Below are 19176 nucleotides of genomic sequence, written 5' to 3' on the forward strand. Positions count from 1 at the left end.
TATATATATATATATATATATATATATATATATATATATATATATATATATATATATATATATATATATATATATATATATATATATATATATATATATATATATATATATATATATATATATATATATATATATATATATATATATATATATATAATCATTTAAATACAAAATAAACTTCAGGCACTTGAAGTTACAGACTGTAGAACCTGTAACATCTGTGTATAAAGTGTCATATTTGTATTGTGCGAAGCTCTCAGTGATTCAAGTATCCTTTTCCTGTAAGTTCTTCGTTGTTCTTCCTCTTCCTCAAGCCACCTGATAATTTTACTAACTTCTTCATCATCAAAATCATCATCTCCATCGCCCTTGAGAGTCTGAAGAGGATTTTGTATAGTGCTACCACCCGCACTCAGACCAAATATAGCCTCATTGTTTACAGCCATGGCCTCTGCAACTTCTGCACCAAAATTCAAAAGCTTGTTCATGATGTCTTTATTGACTTGCACAACTGTTTCCATACTATTTTTACCTGTGTCAGTAGCTGTGTTCTGTGTCTCAAACTTTCTGCCTCTCTTACGTTTAATTTTCTTATGTCTACCAAAAGTCTTATTATCATTTGACGAAGAATCACTCTCCATCTTTCTCTTTGCTACTCTCTTTGTTCCTTTTGGTGGTGACCGGGAAGCACCAGCATCTTTCATGAGGGAAGACAAGGCTAGGCCAAACTTCTTTCTTGGCAGGGTGGTCATCTTCTTGGCAATGTCCCCTTTTCTTCTACTTACCTTTGAGTTAGTCAGCCTTTTTACTGCTACTTTAGCTTCACTGCTACTTTTACTTTGCTTTCCTGTTTTTGACGTCGTGTAGTAGTTTGCGAGTCTCTTCAGCACTACTTTGGCTTCCCTTTTCCTAATACCTGATGATTCCCGTGTAACTGAGGTAGCAGCATTGGCAGGTTTTTTGGTTTGTTCACTCTGTGGGGATTCCTGTTTTTCTTTTTTCAAACTACCTGAAAGAGTTGAAAATGAAGCAAATTTATGGAATGTACTGGAAGATGGAAGGGTGAAGTAGATAGGGAGGCAGCTGTGTGTGTGTGTGTGTGTGTGTGTGTGTGTGTGTGTGTGTCTGTGTGTGTGTGCATGCATGTGTGTGTGCTGTATATTCTGGTGTTCAAACATACTGCAATGGGGACTTTACTCACTTCACCGTCTTATCTCAAGAGTACCATAACTGGTATTTAGGGACATGGTGCTAAACCCAACATTGTTATGACTGATGATGTTTGCAAGAAAAAACAATACACAGTACAGGGGGTACAATGAAAAAAAAAAGTTCAGTACAATAGTTTAAAATAAATTTTTTTTGTCAAAGCACTTGGTCACTACTGTGTTATTTTTTCTAATTCTCTGTTACCCTGTTATGATAATCCTTCACACCACTGGAGACTCAATATTTCTACCTTACGTATTAACATGTAATATACTCCAGCAATAAACTATAAATACTGTGCAAAATTGGGGGTTTTTTGGTAACAAATATCAACAATACAAACACCTAAAGTCATGTAATCTATAAGCAAACAAGAAACAAGGGCTCCATCTCTCTTCAATTACCTTTATCGTGCATATAGCTTTTCAGTTTTTCACTCAGCTTGGGTGTCCTCTGACTGCGACGAGGCTCAGTTGGCTCTGAAATAAAATAAACAAGTGAAGTATTGTACAGCAACATCTGTTCTAACCAGAATATTACCCCATTTTATCTCACTTTAAGATTAACCATACTAACGTAACCTAACCTAAGTGTCATAAATTGCACCAAAAGCAACTAAGAATAATTATTGAATTATAAAACACCAACACCTTCTACATCAATACAGACACACCAAAGAACTACTGTACAGGCATTGAAAAAATAACTAAATAAATACTATAAGCATGTACCAATATATTTACAGCATCAAATCTTTAAAATCCTGATTGTTTCACCAGAACTACTATTAAAGTACAGTGGTCCCTCAGTTAACGACAACAATTCGTTCCAGCAGGTTGCTCGTTAACCGAAAAACTCGTTAACCGAAACCATTGTTTCAATGGGTTTTTGGGTAATTGGTTCCAGCTCACCGAAAATTGCCTAAATTCAACAAAAAAAGGAGAAAAGTACACTTACTTTGAGGTGTGCATGTAGAAGGCTCCTGGATGATGATGATGATGATGGGAATTAGAATGGGGGTGGAGGAGAAGGAAGAAGAGAAGGCATTGGGGTGGAAGAGAAGTCACCCCATGGCACCATTTCACCCATAAAATTTTAGTTCTCTTGGTGTATTTCAAGATTATTTTCTTTAAATCAACACTGCACTGCATTATATATTGTCAATATGTAAAATATATTTCAAAATGACCAATAATTTGCTTGGAAACACAGAAAAAAAGTGTTTAGTTGAAGAGAGTCTCAAGCTAGATGTTACCTCCACTGAAAACAGAGAGACTAACACCTGTCTGGTGTGTTAACAGGCTGGATGGCATGCCAGAAACTAGTTTCTTTACCTTCAATTATGTTCAATAATTGTTAAAATGACTAAAAAAGTTAATATTAAACTTTTAAAATTGTTGAATAGTATAAACTTCTTGATATTTACTAAAATAGTAAGGAATTTAAGCCCTAAAACCAATTACTGTATTGGCGGACTGATACTACAGCTGGTGGACCACCAAATGCAAGCGAAAACATGTTGAAGTCGGCTCGTAAAAAACTCGTTAATCGAGGGATTGCTCGTTAACCGAAGTTAAGATTCTTATGGAAGGTAAATCGTTAACCGAAATCTCGTTAACCGAGGCGCTCATTAACCGAGGGACCACTGTATACATACAATTACCAATTTACTGGACATGTGGCAAAGCACTATAAGCGTAAGGTTAACCAAAACTTTGCTCTCGGCCAACAATTATATAAGTCCCAGAACATTAGTACTGCATCAGCATTAAATCAACATTAGTGTCAGCCAGACAACTACGGTACCTTTATCTTTCTAAGTATACTTACTGTTTTATATAACAAACACCTTTCGTAAAAATTACCTAACACAAAATCACTACCGGTATATGAAAGGTTAACCAAAACTTTGCCGACAACAACAACAACAATGATAAAACACATGGACAGTTATAACTCTTCAAAACATGAGTCTACAGGAAGAAAATAAAATCAATCAAGGACTAACAATAAAAAAGTCCAACTCAGTCCTGAGTGAGTCCCTTTATTACACATTTTCAAATTGTTTTTCTTTATTTGTGGTAGGTAATTGATTTATACAGTACAGTACTGTATATACAGTATAAGGATAGTACAAATTATCCAGCTGGATGCCAGAGAGTAAAATTATCCACTACAGTATTAGCAAGGATAGTTTATCTGGTGTGCCCGATGCCAAGTAGGATACAGGATTTTTTTTTATTTCTTACCTTTTTCCTTGGTACTGGTATCTTCACGAACTATTTCCTTGGTACCCATTTCCATAGTATCTTCACGAACTATTTCCTTGGTACCCATTTCCATAGTATCTTCACGAACTATTTCCTTGGTACCCATTTTCATAGTATCTTCACGAACTATTTCCTTAATACTGGTATCTTCACGAACAATTCCCTCGGTACCCTTTTCTTTAGTATCTTCATGAACACTTTCCTTAGTATCCTTTTCTTTAGTATCTTCATGAACACTTTCCTCAGCATCTTTTTCCTTGGTATCTTCACGAACAAATTCTCCAAGTTTGGCAGGAGGCTTTGCCTGTCTTCTGCTTTTCCTTGCTGGTGCCATGTTCTGCAAAGAAAAAATACTATATCTATATATACAGGAAAGCCTCTGATAACGACGGTTCTACTAACGACGATTCATATTTAAGACCCTGGTTAATTTAGGACCCAATTCAAGTTACGCCATTATTGTATTCGTATTTACGACAAAAATAGAAAAACAAATCATTTTCATATAAATAATAACTTAAATCCCGATATGCATTATACAAAAAAACACGCCTTGTGCACGGAGACTGCTGGTCTTGTGGGTGGTGCCGCCAGCATCACTACTAGTATAAACAGTCGCAGCTGGCGGGCCCTTTGTTTTCACGCATCTGAACAGGAAAAGAAGAAAAACTTTCTCAGGTTTCTTACAGCATTTTTGCATCCCTATTCAACATGAACAAGAGAGCAAGTGATGGTAGTGCTAATTTGCTAATTCAAAAGCTAAAAGAAATTGTATAAGCTTAGCCAAGAAACTAGATGTGTTAAAACGATATGAAAAAGGTGAGAGAGGTCTGTGGATATTATATGGAGCAAACAATGAACATATTTTCTGAAGTGGATCCAATATTAGAATGAAGCATTAAAATTAACATGGACATGAAAAATGCAAATGACCTCTACATAAAGATGTATAATGAGAAATGAAAGCAGCTGTGCAAGGTTCTTTTGACAGCTTTATTATTCGAAGGCCTAAATCGTCAACTTCAGCTACACCATCAAATTCAGCATCATAAGCAGCTTCATCAACAACTTCAGGTTCAGTAACAGTTTCAGCAACTGCTTTATGGAAAGCTACAGCTTCAGCCAGAGTTGAACCCGATGACTTCGTCATCTAAGTAAAAACTCGCACAGGATCATTGGCTGTCCTTATGTTTTAGAGTGGACTTTAACACCATTGGTGAGTAGAATTTTTGTTTTACATTCATAAGTAATATTTAAAACATATATGAACAGTAAATAAGTACATATATGAACAGTAAATAAGTGTTGCTTTCATATTCATATGTAGAGATATGATGATATATTTTCACATGTATGCAGTTACATATGTTGGCGTAGCACAGTCTCACTTTTTTCTTTGCCATTAGTGGTGCGCTACTTTTATTGTTCCATTTATTAACATTAAATAACATTACTTAAAACATACTTATTAATTTTTTAACATTAAGTTCACTACAGCTCCAACCAGGGTCTTATTTTCTTCAGTTTCTTATGTAGAACCACAGTCACTCACGAAAACAATGCCATCTTGTCCCCTCTTGTGTGTTTTAATATTCTACGTATTATTAATGAATTGCATTGTTGATTTCACACATATAAACATTAATTCAATCAAATACATATTCAGTAATAAACAATAATGAATCTTTAGTACATATTCATAAGATAAATTACTATGTTTCCTTGAGTGCACAAGTACACATTGGCATTCCACTGTCTCACCTTTTTTTTTCTTTAATATCAGTGGTTACTTCTACTGTACATTAAATAACATTAAATAAAACAAACATATTTTTTACATTAATTTTACTACAACAAAAACCAGGGTCTTACGGTATTTTCTTCAGTTTCACGTGGATAACTGACATTATGGGTGTAAACACTGACAACAATGCCGTCTTGTCTCCTCTTGTGTGTTTTAATATTCTATGTATTATTAATGAATTGTATTGTTCATTTTGCATATATAAAGATTAAGTCAATCAAATACATATTCAGTAATAAACAAAAATGAATCTTTTGTACATATTCTTAATAAGATAAATGATGCTGTTTCCTTAAATGCGCATATACTGTATGTTGGCATTCCCAATCCATCTCGCTTTTTTACTTTGCCATTACTAGTGGTTAGCTACTTCTATTGTTCCATTTATTAACATTAGATAACATTACTTAAAACATATATATTAATTTTTTACATTAATTTTACTACAGCTACAACCAGGGTCTTATTTTCTTCATTTTCTTTTGTAGAACCATCGTCCGGGACTCCCGGGTTTAAACACTAACGAAAATAATGGCGTCCCATCTCCTTTTGTGTGACCATATTATTATTAATTTATATTGTATAAGGTGCATTCATAAACATTACTTAAAGTTTATAGTTTGCAATTTTCATTAATTGTATTGTTTTGGGGGAACAGAGGGTAAAAAGCCACAAAAAAGATATGAAAAGGTCACACTTGGGAACACATCTCATTATTATTGCTTTATTTTAATAGTAATTAATGATTCATGATACGATGATTCACCTTACACCGCAATATTGAAGGACAAATTACCGTCGTTATTCGAGGCTTTACTGTATATAAATATCTACGATAGCCGGAATCCCTCTTAACCGGAACTCTCTGACAGCAGGAAATGAAATTCTCTCGGAAAATTCCGAGAAACTTTTCCCAATATTCAGAAAATTGATACGATGATTCACCTTACACCGCAATATTGAAGGACAAATTACCGTCGTTATTCGAGGCTTTACTGTATATAAATATCTACGATAGCCGGAATCCCTCTTAACCGGAACTCTCTGACAGCAGGAAATGAAATTCTCTCGGAAAATTCCGAGAAACTTTTCCCAATATTCAGAAAATTCCAGGGTTGGGGGAGTTTCTTCTGGGTTTGAAACATGAAAATCTTCCGCATTTTCCAGAAATTCCGAGAAATTTTTTTCGGTACGTACCTAGAAAATTCTGGAAAATTCCTGGGATGATGGATAGTTTTCCGGGTATGAGAGCTCATGCAATGGACAATTTCTGAAACTTCCAAGAACATTTTTCCGTTACCCAGAAAATTTCAAGGATGGGGATTTTTTCTGGCTTTGAGAGTCGTCTCGTTATCCAGAAATCTCTCATTCCCGGAAGTGCTCTGCACTAATTGTTCCGGCTAACAGAGATATCACTTATATACAGTAAGTCCTAAAAAATCGTCGGGGTTACGTTCCCAAAAATGCGACATTATACGAAACAACATTAAGCGGAACAATTTTCCCCATAAGAAATAGATACTAGAGTTGCATTCCTGAGCCTCCCTTTGCCCCATGAAATACATTACATATACAGAAAATCATTGCCACTTCTATAGAAAATAATGCATACATATACAACTACTAAGTTTGTATTGGTACTCACCGATGGGGGGAGGTGGTAGAGCGAGTGTGTGGTGGGTAGTGAAGCAGAGGAGGCGGATGGCGGGAGAGGAGGAGGACAGGAGAGGAGGAGGGTGGTGAGCCACAGAGACTCCGCGCTGAGCCGAGAGAGTGTAGCGCGGCCAGACGAGAGAGGGTGATGAGCCATAGAAATTAGTTCGTGACGACGCAAAACAATGTAATATCGGATCAACAGGAGGTTAAATGAATTCTTGGTCTCTAAAGTTTAGCGATGTAGTACCGAAACAACTTAAGAACGTTCAATTTATAAACTTTCAGAGATTCAAACATTATCACTGAGGGGGGGTTACCTGCCAGAACAGGTGTTTAATGTGGATGAAACTGGATTATTTTGAAAATTCCAGATAGAGTAAACATTACCTAAGAGGAGAAGAGTGAGCCAGGTTTTAAGGCTGTATTAAAGGGTATAGCTGTACTAAATATCCATAAACTTTTCATTTGTTACAATATGTTTGGTATCTACAGGAGTAAAGTTGGACTTACAAACAAGCCTCAGGAACGTATCTCATTCGTAAGTAGAGGAGCACCTGTATACTGTATATCTAAATAAACACAATAATCAACAATTAAAATAAATACTATACTCAGCGATACAAGAAAATGGTCTCATACAACTGTTTTTAAAAAATTTTAATTTCATGAAATTTGACAAAATCATATTACAGTATCAAATTCTCAATGTCAATGCAGGGTATGTTTTTTCCAACCATTTTGCCATGCAAAATTATAGAAGATATCATTAAAAGAAAAGTAGCCAGCTTGAGAAAATTCTAAGACCCTGAGTGGGCAGAGCATAGAACAAGGTGATAAAGGAGATGGCAAATGAGATTTGCACTCCACTGAGACTTTTATTCAAGAAACCCTTGGATCAAGGTAAAGCACACAGACTGGAAATCACTCAATGTTGCTCCACTACACAAGAAGGGTAGAAAAAGTGCAGCAGAAAGCTACAGGCCAATCAGCCTAACATCCCATATATGCAAACTATTTTAGAAGATTCTGAGGGACACCATCATCCAACACCTGACCGAGCAGTCTTATCAACATATCACAACACAGTTCAGTTGGGAATTATAAAGAGTACCTTTGCATAAAAAGATAGGAAAAATGTCCTTCAAATTTATGAATATCACATACATCACTCTCTGGATTACTATGTACAGGCATGGAAACCCTACCTCTACCTCCAGAAAGACCTAATCTCCCTGAAAAAGGTGCAGCATAGAGAGACTAAGAGTGCAGTATTCTGGAATTACTTCACCTTGACTATCCAATAAGACTGAAGTCTTTAGGACTAACAACCTTTCAGACAAGGCACAATAGGGCAGATCTCATTGAAACATTAAAAATCCTAAAAGGGATGGAAAAAGTGAACTGGATCATTTCTTTGTGATGTTGGCAAGACGTGCAAGTGTTCAAAATGCGACAGAGAGCTGACAGTGAAGAATAAATATGTGTTTCAGTGCATCAACCGATTGTTCACTTACAGCAACCAAAAAGTAAAATTACACAATGCCGCTAAAGAAAGTTGCTTTCATTCGTACCAGATATCAAAGTACTTTCTGCTTAATATGCCAGGGGGTGCATGGGTGGAGCCCCAGTTAGGAAGTGAGGTAATGTTAGGTAGGTGAAGTTGATTAGGTTAGGTTCTGTCAGGTTGTAACACTGTCATGAGTGTGTGTTTCCTGCCAGGCATGAGCCAACAGCAGTAACTTGTGAGTGTAAATGCCTTAGGCCTGAACCAGCGAGAACCTGGGAGACGTGACGTCATGACCATGTGGCATCCTCTAAACCGCCCGTGTCTTAAGCCAGAGTCTAGTTGGGATAAGTGAAATATAGACGTGTGTCACCTTCCCACATGGCGGGATATACAATATATATGTGAGCACCCTTCCGGTTTTATCCGTTTCATGAAATGTCAAACCCTCATAGAAAGTATTCAATAAACAGTACTGTAACCGTTACGGAGAGTCCTAATTCATCCCTCCCTTATTGAAAAAGGTTGATTTGTTATAAGTGTCTCGGTGTTATGCAGAAACACAGTGAACCCTTTAGTAACAACATAACTTATCACCTGTTTCCCCTAGTGTCTCAGTTATTACAGGTTATTCCTATTCCTAGCTACTCCCTCTTTCATAAGTCTCCCCTCTCTACCTACCCTCAGTGTGGGGGAAGGTTGACCACAGGGAGGGACTACCTGCAGCCTCCCCTCCTCTCACATTCCTTAGCCTCCTTACATCCCCATATTGCCTTAGTCTCCCTCCACCTCCTAGCCTCCTCACCCTCTCACAAGAAAATAGAGAGAGTGAAGAAATAAGTAAAGCATAAAAGTAAATAAATAGAAATAAGAATAAAAGGTAAAATTGAAGGTTTTATTGCTACAAGGTTCTGTATATTGTTGTTTCCATTTGCATGTTTAGAATCATGCAAATAATATCTCCAGAAATTTGGGTCCAATTCCATTTCTGCTACTAACCGTGTTCCCCATCTTTACCTTTTAATTTTGGCAGTGGATATTGTGCCGTGACTGGTTATTTTACCATGAGTGCGGTCTGACTAGCTAACCGTCCATTATTGGTGAACAACACAATAACTATATTTGACCGTGACTCTGGCGGAATTTGGCATTTACTTTGCCACGAGTCAATCGTTGTGTTGCTATAAATATACTTAACCATACTTCTATTGTTTATGGTAATGATCATTATAACATCGGCGACATTTACTGGAACCTAATAGAACCTGACCTAACCAACCAACCAACTTAGCTGGTCAAGGCTATTCACTAAGTTTAATTTACATTACATATTCAAAATTTAGTGAGATAGGTCTATCAGTTATAACTGGTGAGCCATCCCCCATGAGTACAGTTTTAATACAAGAGGGAACTGGCGTACAATACATTCCTTTCATAACCAACCCAGGTTGACATTTGACCTGAGCCATAATGGTGAGAGGCACAGCACTGCACCACCCACAGTCTGCTGTCAACCTGAGTGTTTAGTCCAGTTTTTCTTGCCAGGTGAATCATTCGACTACCTGACAGGTATATAATAAACAAGGACAACGCCTCATTAGTGGAAACTCTAATTAAACAAGGAGTGATAAAGTTTCTCCAAACACTATCACAGTAGTGGGCGTCTCAGCAAACTAGGGCCTTGTTTTAATGTTCTAATCTTTCAACCTGTGAAAAAACATTATTAAATTCAGACTAACCTTGTTTATTTCTTATTTAGCGTAAAACTTCAAATGATGATGGTGACTCCGGAATAATCAAGTAATTGAGGGTAGGAAGCACTATTAACTACCTAGACCACCACAACAGTTTGGGTTCGTGTGGTGGTGTGAGTCGCCCGGCCTTTACCTTATATCTCACCACAAATCATATCAGGCATCGTTTTTTTCATTTGTTTTTCAGCATATAATGTCCATTATCTTAATTAATATCATAACTCAACTTGATGGTAAAGTTTTATTTTCTGATAAGGATGATTATTTTATTACAATATAGCATTAAACATAAAAGAGCTACACAGTGCGCGGTTAGTAGGACTGAAAACAGTATTTTATCCTTGGTGTCCAGATATACCCCCCCTGTACTAACAACCTCTTGGAGGGTCACTGGATAACATGAGACAGGTGTTTCCAGAGCTTGATATACACATAAGAAAACTCGCATAGTGAGTTTTTTGTATTTACTAAGAGGTTCGTGGGTGTTAGATCTGGCATTGAGGGAACCTGTCGATCCCAGTCTGACTATACCCTTTTTACACTGAGGGCAGCGTGTCAGCTGGACTCTTGTACTGGCACCAACTAGTCGATATGGTGCGTTAGTGCCATTGCCAACAGTGAGTGCCTTATAGCATTTTGCAAACCGATTCAGATATTCCTGCAAAAAATGAAGGAATACACATCCATTACCGAGAAATATATAATATCAGTTCAAATGTTTAATTTGTTATCTACATCGACATGAATTAGGCCTAATGAAGTGTGTGATTGAATTAGCTGTGAAATGCGTCGTACAGGTTGCCTTTGTGTTGGTACTTTGTAGGTTTGTAAGATAGAGAACCCACCCACTCACACAGCTGCCTCCCTATCTACTTCACCCTGTAGTGGATTCCTCCCCTACAAGCACCGAACCTTCTCGAATTCCCCAGCCTACGCCTCCAGCGCCGCCCACGGAACGGGGGTCAACTATCTACCCACGCCTACCCCCGCCTTATAAGGCCTCACACCGCTGTGACCAGCCTTTTTCTACCTAGTACCACCAGCAAGTAACACCTCCTCCGCGCCAGCCGTGCGGCTGCCGCTCCTGCCAGCGACCTTGGCGTCCCTCAAGCCGCGTGCCCTCACTCAGGGCACCCTCACCACCCAGCTCTCTCTACTCAACACTTATTTCCTTGCTACCTACCCAGCAACAAGCTGCATTGTACATCCAATACAACATGTATACAGAGAGCACATTGTGAGTTTCCTTTCTCCATCCCATCCTGTGTGTGAACCAATATCTCATAACTCTACAACCCTTCCTTCTTCTAGTACATTCCATAAATTTGCTTCATTTTCAACTCTTTCAGTTTGTTTGAAAAAAGAAAAACAGGAATCCCCACAGAATTAACAAACCAAAAAACCTGCCAATGCTGCTACCTATGTTACAGGGGCTTCATCAGGTATGAGGAAAAGGGAAGCCAAAGTAGTGCTGAAGAGACTCGCAAACTACTACACGACGTCAAAAACAGGAAAGCAAAGTAAAAGTAGCAGTGAAGCTAAAGTAGCAGTAAAAAGGCTGACTAACTCAGCACGGGTTCACCCAGGGACGTTCTTGTCTCACAAATTTGCTTCGCATTTTCTCAGAAGTATATGAAGCGGTAGATAATGATAAGTCATATGATATAATTTATTTAGATTTCAGTAAAGCATTCGATAGAGTCCCTCATGAGAGATTGATAAGGAAGGTAGAAGCACATGGAATAGGTGGATCATTATTAAAATGGATTAGGTCATGGTTAACTGGTAGGAAACAAAGAGTCAGCATAAATGGATTTAAGTCAGACTGGGGTGCGGTCAAAAGCGGAGTTCCCCAGGGATCTGTATTAGGCCCTCTGCTGTTTGTTATATTCATTAATGATCTTGATTTAGGTATAACTAGTAGGATTAGTAAATTTGCAGATGATACCAAAATGGGGAGAGTGATAAATTCAGACAGTGACTTTGAACACCTTCAAAGAGATCTAGATACCTTACATGAGTGGTCAGTAGACTGGCAAATGAATTTTAATACTGATAAATGCAAGGTACTACAGATAGGGAAGACGAATACAAACGTTAAGTATAAACTAGGTAACACGGAAATGGAAAACTCAGATTGTGAAAAAGATCTAGGTGTATTTGTTAGCAACGACTTGAAACCTAGAAAACAATGTATTAGCGTTCGCAACAAGGCAAACAGGATTCTTGGGTTCATATCTAGGAGTGTGAGTAACAGAACTGCTGACGTTATCTTGAAACTTTACCTAGCATTAGTGAGGCCACACATGGATTATGCGGTTCAATTCTGGTGTCCTTATTATAGAATGGACATAGATTCTTTGGAGAGAGTACAAAGAAGAATGACAAAAATGATCCATAATATTAGAAACCTTCCATATGAAGAAAGACTGAAAAGCTTAGGCTTGCATTCATTAGAGAGGCGTAGAGTTAGGGGAGATATGATAGAGGTGTTCAAGTGGGTAAGTGGGATTAACAAGGGTAAAATGGAAGATGTTCTGAAGCTCAGTAATAACGAAATAACTAGAACAAATGGCTTTAAATTAGATAAATTCCGATTCAGAAAGGATATAGGCAAGCACTGGTTTGGTAATAGAGTTGTGGATATGTGGAATAGGCTACCGAGTGCTATAGTAGGATCGGGGACGCTAGGGAGCTTCAAGACGAAGTTGGATAGGCACATGGAAGTGCTGGGATGGGTGTGAAAGGGATCTGCCCTGTATGGGCCAGTCGGCCTCCTGCAGTATCCCACTTTCTTATGTTCTTATGTAAAAGGGGACATTGCCAAGAAGATGACCACCCTGCCAAGAAAGAAGTTTGGCCTAGCCTTGTCTTCCCTCATGAAAGATGCTGGTGCTTCCCGGTCACCACCAAAAGTAACACAGAGAAAGATGATAAAACACAAGTGGATAAACATGACTGAGATAAGGGAAACCATAAGGGTAAGATACAGAGATAAAGAATAAAATAAAACATGAGGTTAGAGATGAGGAAAGAGAGGGTCAATGGAAAGCTCTATCTATATACAGTATGTTCAATGGAATGAGTCACGTCACTTCAATGTCAGCCTAACATTAACGTAAGAAATGTCGTGTACTTGACTCTTAATACACGTGTTTAAATTTGCCTCTTACTGGCTAGTAATACTTGGACCAATCAGCGTTTTCCACGACCAGTGTCTGAATCCGAAACCTTCAACTTACTCTTTCTACATGTGGGCGTTACTATAAAAAACAACGATCACTAAGCATTTGCCTTTAATTTAAAAGGTATAAGAAATATAATAAAATATTCGTATTTAATATTTTATTAGTAATAAGAGAGAGAAAGTCCAAGAGAGTAAGATAAATATAATATCTAAGAGATTAGGAACAGTTTAGGATACAGGAACGGTTTGTTTACGGCCAAGTGGCAGGAGGAGCGGCAGTGGCTACGAGTGAGGTCACTACACATCGTCTCAGTCTACTGTAACCAGTCTCACGGTACAGTACAATCCAGAGTGGTCATTTAGATACCTGGATACTCAAATTACACTACGGTGCCACTATGAGACTCTTAGCAGGTAAGGAAAACACCCCAAGACTTAGTAAATTGTACGTAAAGTTGTCTTGCATTCATGTTTGTTTATGGATGATTTGTTGAGTAAATGTATATCGCCCACAAGTGTTTTCTTTTTTTAATTATAAAGTCGATAGTGAGTGATGCTACATTAAATATGCATTTTAATACTATAGTAGTGAGTTGTGGTGTTTTAAAACTGCCAGAACTGATGTTTGGAGAAATCCATTAGAGATTCTGGAACACATACCATTGTTCTTCATATACAGTTACTAATTACCTATTCAATTTATGCGAATTTGAATTATTTGAGGTTTTGGTAATTATATAGGACTACCCCGCGAGCGAAATTGATTGAAAACAATAATAAAAACGCCGGATTTTCATTGTTTTATTATAGTGGACACTTGTAGTCTGTGGAGATCTGTTAAAAGATGGATATTTTTATAATAGATGCTACGCAACTTTAGTGGGTATGAAGAACAGACCCAACCAAACAAACCTACCTAACCTTACCCGTTATATATTAAACAAAGAACTTACTATGATATGGTGAAATTTGACGCATTTTCTGGACGCGAGATATGGCCACATTGGCGGGTTAGTCCTATATATTAACCGAGGTTTTTTGAGAACATGATCTTCACATATACCGAGACCCGGGTGTAGTCTGTTGCTGAATTAAACCAATATTAATCACTTGGTTTTGTAGAGAATTAGATCTGTGCAAACATTATCCTTCTAGTGCAGAAAGAGGTAAGCTACCCTGTAGTGGATTATTGCATGGTTCATTAATTTCTATACATTGTCATATTAAACACAAATGGAAAAGACAAGAGAACCTGACCTAACGTACCCAACCTATGGGTATGTTAGGTCAGGTTCTGTTAGGTTCTATGCATTATCGTGTTAATTTATGTGTGAAACAACTTGCCTTAATATTGAGGTTGATATACATAAGCAGTGGCGAGGAGGAATACGTGGAAGCATTCACCATCATTTAGGAAACGTCTCTTGAAAAGGGATTCGGTGAGATAATTAACAAAAATGGCGCCGGGAGGAGAATTGTGAAACTGGATAGAGTAAATAAAAAAAATATAAATAATACTTAAAATTATAACAAAGTTGTTGCATCTTTTAATATACTTAAAATCATCAAAACAACAAGTACAGCAAAAATAAAGAAAATCACCAAACAACTTCTGATGGTCACCCTCTTCTACAGCTTTACCAAATTGAATCTTAACCCATAGATGTTAAATTAATTGATTTAACCTAAGCATTGTCCAGATGGTCAAAGATTTTCCATTATTTTTTGTTGTTGGCTAAAACAAACCTAAAGGACCTCTAAAGTCACAAGGTAACAGTGAAAAGCACACCTGTAAACTGTTTACCTGGGCAGTTGGGCGTTGCCATGTATGCAGTGTCGCTCAGAGGTGCTAGCATGTCTGCTTTCACTTCCTTATGTTATTTACTTATCAGTATAACTATATCATTAGTCATATATATACACTATGTACACTGGAGGCACAAAATTGCATGTCTGATAGTGCCCTGAAAGTTCCCACTGGGAGATGTGGCACACCTCGCTGTGGAAAGTGGGAATGTGACGCTCCCTTCACCCCACACACTCCACCTTGTCTGTTTTTGTGACCTCTACACACTTATCTATTTATAGCCGTGAGTTGCCAAGTCATGTAAATTGAGTTATTCTACAGATCTGGAGTTTTGGAACCCTAGCTTAACATGACATGAACCAAGTGACTCATTAGTGTATGACAAGGGTCGACGTAATTTACGTCGGTGACCATTGACGGGTTAATATTCATAACCATTTTTTGCTTTGGAAAAAAGTGACTTGCACCTTTTTTAGCAAAAATAGTGTAAATAAATATTTATATATTAATGCCATATATTTACACCCACAGTTTTCTGCGCCATTCTGGTTGGAGGAGCCTCTGCGTTGTACTCTGCATCCAGTGGTGTGGTGGACCTGACACAATCAAACTTCCAGAAGGAGGTGATCAACAGTGATGCTATATGGGTTGTAGAATTCTTTGCCCCATGGTGTGGGCATTGTCAGGCACTGGTACCGGAATACCAAAAGGCAGCTCAGGCCCTTAAAGGAGTTGTAAAGGTCGGCGCTGTTAATGCTGATGAGCATAAGAGTTTGGGAGGACAATATGGAGTACGTGGATTTCCTACCATCAAAATATTTGGTTTGGACAAAAACAAACCTGAGGATTATAATGGACAACGGTCAGCTCAGGGCATAGTGGATAATGCTATGAAGGCTGTTAAAGAAAAGGTGAATGCCCAGTTATCAGGGAGGAAGAGTGGTGGTGGTGGTGGCGGCGGCAGTGGCAGTGCTGATGATGTTATTGAACTCACGGACAGCAACTTTGAAAAACTAGTTCTAAAGTCGGATGATTTGTGGCTTGTAGAATTCTTTGCACCCTGGTGCGGACATTGCAAAAACTTGGCACCTCACTGGCAGAAAGCAGCCACGGAGTTGAAAGGTAAAATTAAGTTAGGAGCTCTAGATGCCACAGTACACACAGTAATGGCTGGCAAGTATGGTGTACAAGGCTACCCTACCATAAAGTTTTTCAACAAGGGAGATGTGGAAGACTATGACGGAGGGCGAACTGCATCAGACATAGTGGCTTGGGCTAATGATAAGGCTTCAGCAAATGTTCCACCTCCAGAGGTAATCCAGGTTACTGATGATGCTTCTTTAAAAGAAGCATGCAAGGAACATCCTATTTGCATTATTGCAGTCCTACCCCACATTCTTGATTGCCAGAGCAAATGCCGTAAAAATTACATTAGTATGATGACCAGGCTTGGTGACAAATACAAACAAAAGATGTGGGGTTGGGTTTGGTCTGAAGCCATGGCTCAAATTGATTTAGAACAAGCTTTAGACATTGGTGGCTTTGGTTATCCTGCACTTGCTGCATTGAATGCCAAGAAGATGCAGTTTGCTTTGTTGAAAGGTTCATTTAGTGAAGATGGAATAAATGAATTCCTTCGAGACATTTCTTATGGGCGTGGGCGAACTTCACCAGTTCGTGGAGCACAGCTGCCGGCTGTGGCCAGGATTGAGCCTTGGGATGGCAAAGATGGTGCTCTACCTCAAGAAGAGGACATTGATCTTTCTGATATTGACTTGGATGATTTAGATGACGTGGGAAAAGATGAATTGTAAAAATGAGTGATAAGTTTCCTAGTTCACCTCCAAATTGAAAAGGAGAGGAGCACATTTGGTGTACAAAGGCATATTTTCTCATGTTGAGAACAGACTTTGTGAACTGCAGCTTCTGCATATTTTGGCCGTGCATCAAGATCTGAAGTTTGCATGCCATTTTTCATTTGAATTACTGACAAGAATTTTTTTTTTTTGCTGCAGGGGTTAAGAATACATTAACCTAGAAGATGCATATTGTGAGCCAAACAAGTTCTACAGGTTATGTGATCTTTATTATTAGTTCAAAGACCCAAGGCCAAACATGTTTCATGACATTAACATTCCAGGAGCTTGCAGTAATATTATACTAACATTTTGGTCATCTTGGCTTATGCTGGGGGTTTAGTTATTAATTATAAAATGTGGTTATAGTAGTTATTTATTAGTCCAAATACAGTAACAGCAAAGTTCTTGGAGTTGCTTAAAGTTCTTGGTTATAAGTGAATATTGTATGTGTGTCAACACAAGTCTTGGAACTTATGTCTAGGCTAAGAAAAGCTCTTTAAGAGAGTGGTGAATTTGATCATTTGTACTTGCAGTTGTTTGATTGATGCACAAATGTGTTCTGTTGTGTGATTTTTGGATATAAACAAAGTTTTCTAAAATTGCATTTTCTTTTCCTTTACATTATTTTTTTTTTACAGGGATTAGCCCACCCGGGCACAGGTCAATGACCCATATCAGGGCCTGGGGGGGGGGGTGGCGCGAAAATATAATAATAATAATAATAATAAACAAAATCTAGTAAGAAAATAAAAATAAAATATCAGATTAAAAAAATCAATAGTAAGAAACGATGTGCTGTCAAAGAGAAGCAACTGAGACCCTGCAATTGTGTTTAAATGAGGCAGAAAGTCAGATCAGCAATCTGGGACTTGGTCACAATTTTCGTGATGCCGTTGGCAGCAGGGTCTACCAGTAGACAATACATTATGCTTCCAATATCTTCCCAGGTAGTAGTACCTCCGTTTGGTAGCTGCCTACTACCTGGTTCTGTATATGTTGCAGAGGTTGATGGAACTGGTTCTCTAGGTGCTGCAGAGGTTGATGGGACTAATTTTGGCTGCCTTTCAACTTTCTTAAAAACTTTTCAAGGGATTGTAAAAATGAAAAGTTATTCTTTTCTTCATAAATCTATTTGTAGCATTGTTGACATTCAGTAATACCTCTTATGAACCTTGGTGAATTTTGCTATGTTGGTATCTTGCTGTTCAAATTCAAACAATTCTTCAATAAGCCTGAAACCTGTCATTTCTTTTGTAATGAATCTCTCTTTCTGGAGTTTCAGCTTCCTTTACATCCACTGACAAAATTTGCTTCTCTAGTTCAATCATGTCCTCATTGCTTAATTCTTTGGCATGAGACTTGAGCAATTCTGTGACATCATCCTCATGAATATCAAGCTGGAGTTGGTTCCCAAGGTCTACCACTGTCTGTCACTTCCCCAATATCAATTTCAAAGCCCTTGAAATCGTGGACAAACAGTGGGCAGAGTTTTTTCCAAACACCATTCATGTTAGTTTCATTTACCTCACCCCATGAATCTGCAATGTTTTTCACGGTATCCAAAATGTTGCAGGACTTCGAAAATTCCTTTGAAGTCCTTCCCTCTTTTCGTTCTGTTGCCCTGGTAGCCTGAGTACATGTCCTTCTCAGGTAATACGCTTTAAATGAAGCAATAACTCCCTGGTCCAACTGTCGTAAAACAGATGTGTTTGGAGGTAGGAACATGACCTTAATGTTAGGATGAGCATCATCTAAAAATGTAGAATGACCAGGTGCATTGTCGAGAACCAAGAGAATTTTAAAAGGCATTAACTTTGAAATACAATACTGCTCCACTTCAGGCACAAAAAGATTAAGGTACCAGTCTTCAAAAAGGGCTATTGTCACCCAAGCCTTCTTATTAGCTTTCAGATACAGTAACTGGAAGTGCTGCCTTGAAAACACACTTCAAAGTTCTAGGATTTTCTGACTAGTAGACAAGCAAAAGTTTTAGTTTGTAGTCCCCAGCAGTATTACTCCCAACAGTAAGGTCAGCCTATTCTTGGCAGGTTTATGCCCTGGTGCTATTTTCATGTTCTGTAAAGTATGTACAGTCTCGTCCAAGATTCTTCGAACACTGCTGGAGA

The 19176-nt window shown here is 38.1% G+C and overlaps 2 protein-coding genes across 3 annotated transcripts; one reads left to right on the forward strand and one right to left on the reverse strand.

The window, feature by feature from the left end:
• Window positions 1–143: 143 nt before the first annotated feature.
• On the reverse strand, window positions 144–10400 carry LOC121866683. Of its 2 annotated transcripts, XM_042366392.1 has the most exons (5): window positions 10183–10400; window positions 6929–7043; window positions 3459–3816; window positions 1614–1688; window positions 144–1009 (listed from the first exon to the last, which is right to left on the reverse strand). In XM_042366392.1, exons 3-5 carry the CDS (start codon window positions 3811–3813, stop codon window positions 180–182), a joined length of 1260 nt encoding a protein of 419 aa, XP_042222326.1. In that variant the 5' UTR covers window positions 3814–3816; window positions 6929–7043; window positions 10183–10400; the 3' UTR covers window positions 144–179. The 2 variants fall into 2 exon arrangements, with proteins under 2 accessions (XP_042222326.1, XP_042222325.1); XM_042366391.1 differs by lacking the exon at window positions 6929–7043 and having other exon boundaries at window positions 10183–10396.
• Window positions 10401–13632: 3232 nt separating this feature from the next.
• On the forward strand, window positions 13633–17649 carry LOC121866684 (protein disulfide-isomerase A6 homolog). Its single transcript, XM_042366393.1, has 2 exons — window positions 13633–13798; window positions 15723–17649. Exons 1-2 carry the CDS (start codon window positions 13783–13785, stop codon window positions 17003–17005), a joined length of 1299 nt encoding a protein of 432 aa, XP_042222327.1. The 5' UTR covers window positions 13633–13782; the 3' UTR covers window positions 17006–17649.
• The last annotated feature ends 1527 nt before the right edge of the window (window positions 17650–19176 follow it).

Source organism: Homarus americanus, unplaced genomic scaffold (assembly GCF_018991925.1).
Source record: "Homarus americanus isolate GMGI-L3 unplaced genomic scaffold, GMGI_Hamer_2.0 scaffold14144, whole genome shotgun sequence".
Classification (NCBI taxonomy): domain Eukaryota; kingdom Metazoa; phylum Arthropoda; class Malacostraca; order Decapoda; family Nephropidae; genus Homarus; species Homarus americanus.

Excerpts from the sequence above, each read along its gene's own strand:
- LOC121866683 (XM_042366392.1), bottom strand. The coding sequence starts at position 3,813 with ATGGCACCAGCAAGGAAAAGCAGAAGACAGGCAAAGCCTCCTGCCAAA. Across the intron at positions 1,689-3,458 it reads TACCAGTACCAAGGAAAAAG|AGCCAACTGAGCCTCGTCGC; the intron begins GTAAGAAATAAA and ends ATTTTATTTCAG. Across the intron at positions 1,010-1,613 it reads AAGCTATATGCACGATAAAG|GTAGTTTGAAAAAAGAAAAA; the intron begins GTAATTGAAGAG and ends CAACTCTTTCAG.